We start from the raw sequence: 8,201 nt of genomic DNA, 5'->3' as shown, positions 1-8,201 counted from the left end.
GACCAGGCACAGGAAGGGCACGCTGCTTGCCAGCCTGCTGGCACCAGAGGGAGCACGGCCTGCTGGCACCACCTAAGGGTCCTGGCTGCTAACCCATTTGGCAACAGAAGGAAGAAGAAACATATGCCCTTCACGGCTTGGGGCGGGGCGGTGAGGGGGGACAGGGCGTGGGGGGGTAGCTCAGTCTGCGGGGGTGGCACTGGGTGGATCGTGTCCCTAGAAGACAGCGCTAAGCCTGGGGCAGGGAGTGCAACTATCTATGGAAGTGGGGCCTTTGCAGAAGTGCTGAACAGTCTTGAGGGGAGGCCATCCTGATTTAGGGTGGACCCCAACACCAATCGGGTGTTCTTTTGCGGGGTTGGGGGCTTGAGACACACAGAAAGCTGTTCCCACAGAGATGGTGACAGCCTGAGGCTGGAGGGACAAGGCCACCAGCCAGGAGCGCCCGACCCACTGCCGCAGGAGCCCAAGGGTCCCCGCCACTGCCTCGGAGAAGCGGGTCCTGATCTCAGGTTCTGGCCTCCAGGGATGTTAGGGAATAAATTTCTGCTACTGGAAGCTGCCGAGTGTGTGGCCGTTGCGGCAGCCGCAGAGGCCAGGGTGGAGTGCAAGTGCCCCCTGCCTGCCCCTCACGCAGCTGTGCCTGCCCATGCACTGGCTGCACCCCTGCCCTGCATCCCCGGGAGGGAGCCGAGGGCCCAGCATGTGCCCGTTGGGTCCTGGTGCGGGTGTCCCCAGGCACCGAATTGGGGGCCTCCAGCAGGCAGCAGGGGGAGCTAGGAGCGGGGACAAAGGGGGTTCCATCCAATGACAAGGCTGATGATGCTGAGACACACAACTCCAAGTTTAATGTTCTCCAGACAGAGCGCCGGGTGGCACGAAGCAAAGCGGGCGCTGGCTCACCGCACGCCCACGGACAGCCAGCGGCCTGGCCAGCAGATGCCCTCCAGGCGGATGTGCTGCCCGCAGGCTGGGGGGTTGGCCAGACTGAGCACCATCAGGCTCCAGGAAGGAAGGCTCTTGGAGGGGTCAGGGGCCAAAGCAAGCCGTGAGGGTGAGTGCAGCCCTGGGTGTCCACGGCAAGGCGGGGACTGCAGGCCGAAGTCAGCCCCAGGCCAAAGCACCAATGCCACGCAGCAACCTGCTCAGGGCAACCCAGACACCCACCTCTGGGGGCTCCTGACCACCCTCTATCCTCGTCTTGGGACTGAGCCAGAGGGGGTACCAGAGACAGGCAAGGGGCCGGGGGGGCTTTGGGCCCTTCCAGCTGCTCTGGGGCCCAGAGAGGGCCCCTCGTCTTAGGCTGCCGGTCACAGAGGCCCGGGGGAGCCTCTGGGGGCTGGATGCTGAGGTGGGCTGGAACCCACAGGGAAGGGACTCTGAGAAGGGCTTGAGAAGGCCTCGGGTAGCTGACCCGCCTGAGAAAAGGAACAGACAGTCCCTGCCGGGGTGACAGGCGTGGAGATGCTCCCAAGGGGTGGAGCCGAGCCGGTCAGGATGGGTGCGGCCCCTGAGCGCCCAGTACTGTCAGGAGCTTGGGACGCAGCCAGAAGAAAGCTCCCGGCACGCGGCCCACTGTCAGACCAGGGCTGGGGCCCACGGCGGCTTCCCGCAGGCCTCGGCCGTCCCCGCGCTTCCCCTGCCTGGACCCCTGCACTGTTGTGGCTCAAAGACCAGCTGAGCCCTGGGGCCAGCCACAGGGAGATGCCTGAGATGAGGCCATCAGCCCAGCTGGCCCCACGGAGATTCACACGTGACCTAGGAGAATGAAGTCAAATGGCTTCCCTGGGTCCCCACCCACCCCGGGCCCTCGCTGCCCAGAGTCCACCCCAGGCTTCCCTTCCAAGGAGGCTCGGGCCCCTGCAGCCAACCACCCGCCTCGGGGGCCATGAGACAGGTGGGAAGGCAGAAATAACCCCTGCCTGCCTCCCCCTCCCGCGGCCTGAAGGATTCGCTTAATCATTTCCGGGAGGGCGGCCGGATGGTTTACTCCAGGACGCGCTGCTGCTCCGGGCAGCGGCTCAGGGCCACCCAGGGATGTGCTCTGGGGGGCTGGGGGTCCCGCGCCCCAGCAATTCACCCAGGGACCTCGAGACCTCGGGTCACGGCTGGGCTGCTCGGGGCAGAGGATGCGGCGCCAGGGGCCCCGGCCGGAGGGGGGCCCGGGGCTGGAGCGCGGGCGGGCGGGCGGGCGGGCTGTGGGCCTAGGGCTCGTCATGGTGCTTGACCAGGTAGCCGCTGAAGGTGATGTAGGTGTCGAACTCGTCGCTGAAGACGGCGTTCTCGCGCTCGCCCTTGAAGAGGCGCACCCACACCTCGTCCTGCTCGCGCAGCTCCAGCATCAGGCTCTGGCTCTGCATGATGCTGCGGTCGCTCACCTGCGCGTACAGGATCACCGCCTCCTCCGCGTTCTTCATGACGTGCAGGTACGTCTCCTTCTGGTTCCAGGTGTGCACGTTGAGGCTGAAGAAGTAGACGCCGGGCACGTAGCAGTAGAACCTGCCGGTGAACATGTTGAAGTGGCCGTACAGGTTCACGAACTCGGTGTCGAAGATCACGGTCTGGTAGTAGTCGTTGCTGTGCAGGGGCTTCTTGCGGCCCACCGAGAAGGCGGCGTAGTGGTTCTTGCACCGCGCCCCGGGGGCCCCCACGGCCCCCTTCTGCCCTTTGGCCCCGCGTGGCCCCGGGCACCCGCTGAGCCCGTCTTGCCGTATTTGCCCTGCAGGCCTCGATCGCCCCGGTCACCCTTCTCGCCTGCAAGACAGAAAGCGGGTGGCGGTGAGCACCCCCCCAACCCAGGATGGTTCTATTTTCATCCCTAAGCAGAAAACTTTCTTGTTTCCGGAGCTTTTTTGTTTTGGCACAGAAAAGGGAACGTGTGGGCTTGGCCAAGAGCAACGGGCGCGGCGGCCACTCTCAGCAAATGGGGAGCAGATGTGGGGGCACGGCTGGGGCGCTGCCCCCCAAGCCTTGCCTTCCGGGTTGTCCCGGGCTCCGCCGCAGGAGGGCCCAGAGGCTGCAGCCGGACCTGAGCTGCGGGGCTGGTGGGTTGAGGGGACCCCTGCTGGCTGCGTGTGTGTGGGAGGCCCTGCTCTGCCGGGCAGCCTCCTGCTCCCAGCCTCCCTCTGGGAGGGGGGCCAGAGCCTCCGAAGTGGAATTTCCTCCTCCCCCCTCCACCGCCGCCTGCCCTCCCACCCTGCCAGCGCCCCCCAAGACTGCAACTGCCCACCCCCAGGACAGGTCAGAGCACCTCCCCGTCGCCCCCACTGCTCCCCCCACCCCAGATCGCTCCCCCCCACCCCGCCGTCCCCGCCAGGGCCTGACCTTTCAGGATGGTGATGTTGATCTGGGGTGCGGGGATTGTGGGGTACACCGGCGGGCTGGGGTCACAGCAGCGAAAGCACCGGGAAGCAGGGGGCTCCTCGCCCGGCCCTGGGCTGTATTTTTCGTGTTTTTCTTCATCCCTGAGGACACAGACGTCGGCGAGAGCACCCAGGACCCTCAGACCCGGCCCCGCTCCTCCGTGGCAGGCCGGGGCCACCTGCCCCCACCCGGCCACCCATGCGCTCCCTTTCCCTCCGCGGGGGTGGGTGGCGCCCCGGCGTGGCCAGCGGGGCCTGAGTGATGTCCCCGGAGGGGACCCCCTGCCAAGAGAGAAGCCGCCCCCGGCGGGGGACGCGGGCCGTGGGGACAGCCTTTCAGAGTTTGGGACGGCGCGCGGCAGTGCAGTGACCAGCCGTCCCCTCTGTGCAGCTACGGTTCTGGAGGGTTCGGTGTTAAGCCGACTCCTTTGTAAAGACGGGGCTCACTAGAGCCTGGGGTCCCCGGGCGCTGCGGTGGCTGCACACACCGGCTTTGGCGTCCACTCGGGAAGGGCCGGCGCCAGGCAGGCAGGACGGCACCGGCTCCCTGCTGCCCCCTGGTGGCCTCACGCTGCAGCGCACTTGCACGCTCCGGCCGGAGCTGTGACAGGACCACCTTGGAGGTGGCACAGTCTCTTCAGTGGGCAGCTCCTGACCTGACTCTGCTCTTGCCTTCAAACCCCAGAGCATCCAGCACCCAGCCGGGCCTTGCCCTGATCCAGAAGTCTCTGTCTAGAGTCAGCACCCCACGCATGCGAAGTGTCCAAAGCTGACCTGCCGCTGTCCCTTCACCCCCGGAACCTTCTCTCCTGAACCCTCTTTCTAGCATCATCTTCGATCGCTTAGAACGGGGGCGTCAAGCCTCATGTCTAGATGCCTCTCTGGTCTCTATGGGGCCACTGAGCACAATGGGGCTCTGAGCAGTCAGCCCCCCGCTGACACACCCAAAGCAGCTCCAGACCCCAGGCCTCTGCCCCCACCTGTCTGGATCACCTCCATTTCTTAGCTCCGTGGAGCTGCTCTCACCCCTCCCCACCCCCGTCGTAACCCGGCATGACGCCCTGTGGGATGGACTCAGGAGAGGCCCCCAGGCCCGTCACTGTGCGCGGCCGCGCCCTCACACACCGGTCCTGGGGTCCTGGGCCAGCCCCTTCCCTCCTGCGTGCCAAGTCCCCGGTCCTGTCCCCACCCCCGCGCGTGCCGCACCTGCACCGCGGAGCCTGCCTCGCTGTGCTGGGCCTGGGCGTCTGCCCCCATGGCCGCTGACTTCCTGCAGCCCGGGCATCCGCGTGGGCGTCCCCCGTGCCCAGCGGGCCGGCCGAGAGCAGGCACTCGGTCAGCGCCGGGGGGCCAGGGAGAGCGTGGGAAGGAGCAGGAAGGGAGACGAGGATGTCACTTTGCCCCGTATCCTCCTCAGTGCAAATCTCAAAATAACGCAGACGTCAAACCAGCACCCGACTGTCCCCGAGGGTCTCAAGCCTCACTGTGAGCCCTGTGAGGCGCCCCGCGCCCCGCGGCATGCCCAGAGCAGCCAGAGCAGAGCTCGAGGGTGGAATGGGGATGGTGCCGCTCACAGGAACCCACAGTGGGCCCCCCCATCTGGCCACCGGTCAGCAGACCCCCCCACCCCCATCTCAGCCCCTCACCTCTCTGTGTGGTCCGGCGGTGGTGACGGCTCCTTGGTGGCCTCCGGCTCCTCCTGCTCCGGCTGCCCGTGTGGCGTGCGGCCCAGCGCTGGTCCCCAGGCAAAGGCCAGCAGCAGGCCGCTGGTCAGCAGGAGTCCCAGCCCCCGGGAGCCCATCGTCCTGCTGTGCCCTGCTGGGGAGACGCTGGTCAGGAGGGGGTCCTCCCGGGAAGAGCCTCCTCCTGGGAGGACACTGCACGCTCACACACACACACCCATGCGTGCACACACACATGCACACCCCCTCCACACTCACTGCCACACCCATGGCTCACAGGCTCTCTGGACACACCCCCACTGGCACACACTCAAACTAAAACATTTCCACTCGTGTGCATACACTCAAACACTCACATCCTCTCGCACATTTGCACAATCTTAACATCACTCATGTGCACACACACACCTCACTGCACGCTCCTTGCATACACACTCACACTTCACGCCTCACATACTCACATCCAAACCCTGCCATGTGTGCACAACAGTTTCAACATTCAGGTTACTTGTGTGCACACACTCACTCCCATGCACACCTATTCAAATGCACATAAACACACTGGTGTGGGCCCCCAGCAGCAGGGCACTGCCTGAGCTCCCAGCCTCCAGGGAAGGACACGGAGGCTGGACACGGAGCCAGAGCCTGGCTGAACCCCGCCATCCCCCCCAGGGCTGCCCCAGGCCCCGGGGGAAGGCAGGGAGGGAGGATGGTAGTAGTGCCCTCCAGCCACCAGGGGGTGGGCCGTGCACACCCACCAGCATCTCTTTTGGGGCAAGTGGGCCACCCCCGAGGACACGGACCCCGCATCTCTCATTCGTGGTGCTCTCCGCAAAAGTTTTGGACAGGACCCTCCTCTTCCAGGAGGGAGATAGCCTTCTAGGAAGAGCTGTCCACCGGGGGATCCCGATGGGCCATGAGGGGACAGTGCTTGGGATGAAATTATGAAAAACAGCCACTTCCACGGCTGCAGGTGCCTCTGCTAACTCAGGGCGACTCCCCGTTGCTCTCCAGGACAGACAGCTGCCTCCTAGAGGCCCTGGGAGGCCCGGGAGGCCCCGGGAGGCCCCAGGAGGTCCTGTGGCTGCCGATGCTGCGGCCGGTCAGGGGAGGGCTCCGGCGCTGCAGAGAGGCAGCTGGGGAGTCCTCGCCCATGTCTGGCTTTGCTTAGTTCCTCTTTTATGTTTAAGGAAACTGAATATCGGCGGGTGGGGGGGCTCTCTCTGTAATTCCGTGCCCAGATGGACGCCTTTGTCACCCCCGGGACGTGTGGCGCACTTTCCAGCGTCTGCTGCTCTGTGGTCCCGGAGCCCCAAGTGCACAGCCCCTCCACAGAGTCCATGTCCAGCTCCGTCTTTACTCTGCATTTAGCAGCCCATGTGCAAGCTCTGAAGAGAGGGTCCCTAAGCCCTCCCTGCTGGCACCCAGGCCCGGTCAGGGAGACCCAGCCCTGGCACAGAAAGGCCAAGCGCTCTGCCGGACCCCCCAGGCAGGTGCTGAGACTGGGTCAGAAAGGCCGGCCTCCCATGAGCCCCAGGCACCCTCGCTCCTTTCACCCACACATCCACGGGCCCTTCAGCCCCCGATCACCCTCCCCTGGGCCCCCACCTCCAGGTTCTCTACCAAACAGCCATTCCCCCAAGTCACAGGGCCCAGAGGCCTCCCCAGTGGCCAAGAGGTGGCTCAGCAGTCTCCCTCCCCAGCACACGCTCAGAATCTCCACTACCTCCCGCCACCCATCAGAGCACGGGGTCTGCCTGCATGCTAATTCACAACACACATGTTTACATTATCTGCCATTCGTCAGCTGTCGTTTGTCAGCCACCTATCAGCTATCATCTGTCACCTCTCTGTCCGTCTCTGTCTGTCTATAGTCTCTCCATCTGCCGCCTCTCCAGGCCCTCTGGCGGAGCATGCAGGAGCCTCTCCCCTACTAGCTGCATGCGTGGCACCCTGTTTTCTAGCTCCCTGCTTCCCAACCTTTCACCTGCACACACACCCCTGGGAAATCTTGCTAAAATGCAGGCTCTGATTCAGCGGGTCTGGGCCAGGGCCTTGACCGGTTGCATTTTCCAAGAGCCCGGGTGCTGCCAGGCGCTGGTCCAGGGACACCACACCAGAGTCCAGGTCCTCTGGCCTCTCAGCGCCGGCATCCAGCCACCTGCCGCGTCCCTCTCCCCAGCCGGGAACGCCCTTTTCTCTCCCCTCTTCTACTAATAACTAGGTTAACAGAACCATGAGTGGCGCCAGACTGTGCGTGGTGCTACGCAGTGCTGCAAACCGTCCTCTCGACCCCCAGGCGTCAGGGCCAGGGCCAAGAAGGCCCCATCACCAACCTCGGAGGACCTGCGGGGCTTCCCCTAGGAAAGAAGCTCATTTGTGATTATGCCAAAGGCACAAATGAGGAAACACAGACATAGGATGTAGGCTGGCCTGGATGGGCCAAGTTTAAGCGGGGTGGAGCGGGGCTGGCCTCGAACTTGCACCGTCGTCCTCAGATCACGACGAAGTCCTCCCTGGTCTCAAGACCAAGTCAAGGCCTCTTTCCTCCTAAGTCGTCCAGAACCCCGTCGGCCAAACCTCTCCCTCCTCTTTCGAGTTGTGTCTGTGGCGCTGTTGCAGTCTGCACAGGGTTTTGCTTGGTTGTGAGATTGTGTGGGGGCGGGCTGTGACTCCCGGGCCTAGGACACGGTCCGGCTCCTCTCGGGCCAGCCCAGCATCCTGCAGCGCCTGAACTTGTCAGCTGCCCAGCAAATATTTGTCGCGTCGAATGCTCTAAATCTGCTTGTTCCCCTATTTCTGTACTTCCTCTGCTTCTCCTTGGCGCCTTCCTAATTACGCCATTTCTTTCCCTTTTAAATGGCGAGCTTTCATCGTTTGAAACGAGAAGGGGTTTTCCTTTCTTTAAACATTTTTTCCTTAATCCAAAGTAATATAGAGTCGTTTTGGAAAATGACATCAAAAGGAAGCCAAACAGTACCTGGGCTTCTTGGCCCCCTGGGTTTCGGGCCAAGCTCGTGCTTTGTGGCTTTGGGGGGAGGGGCTGCCCTGTGCCTTGTGGGATGTTTAGCAGCATCCCTGGTCTCCGCCCACCAGACACATAAGCACCGCCACCCCCAGAAGCAAAAATAACCTGGCTCTGCACTTTGCCACGTGC

General features: G+C 64.0%; 1 protein-coding gene across 1 annotated transcript; it reads right to left on the bottom strand.

The window, feature by feature from the left end:
- Positions 1–1,250: 1,250 nt before the first annotated feature.
- LOC119260118 (complement C1q tumor necrosis factor-related protein 1-like) lies at positions 1,251–5,200 on the bottom strand. The gene is given in 4 exon segments (XM_037529001.2): positions 1,251–2,668; positions 2,671–2,754; positions 3,325–3,464; positions 5,009–5,200. Coding segments are annotated over 4 exon segments (843 nt in total). The 5' UTR covers positions 5,164–5,200; the 3' UTR covers positions 1,251–2,204.
- Positions 5,201–8,201: the final 3,001 nt, after the last annotated feature.

This window comes from Talpa occidentalis, unplaced genomic scaffold (genome assembly GCF_014898055.3).
Source record: "Talpa occidentalis isolate TD23 unplaced genomic scaffold, MPIMG_talOcc4v2.1 talOcc4.541, whole genome shotgun sequence".
NCBI classification, from domain to species: Eukaryota; Metazoa; Chordata; class Mammalia; order Eulipotyphla; family Talpidae; genus Talpa; species Talpa occidentalis.
The sequence above is the reverse complement of the archived record's forward strand: the minus strand, read 5'-3'. Positions and strand labels throughout refer to the sequence as shown.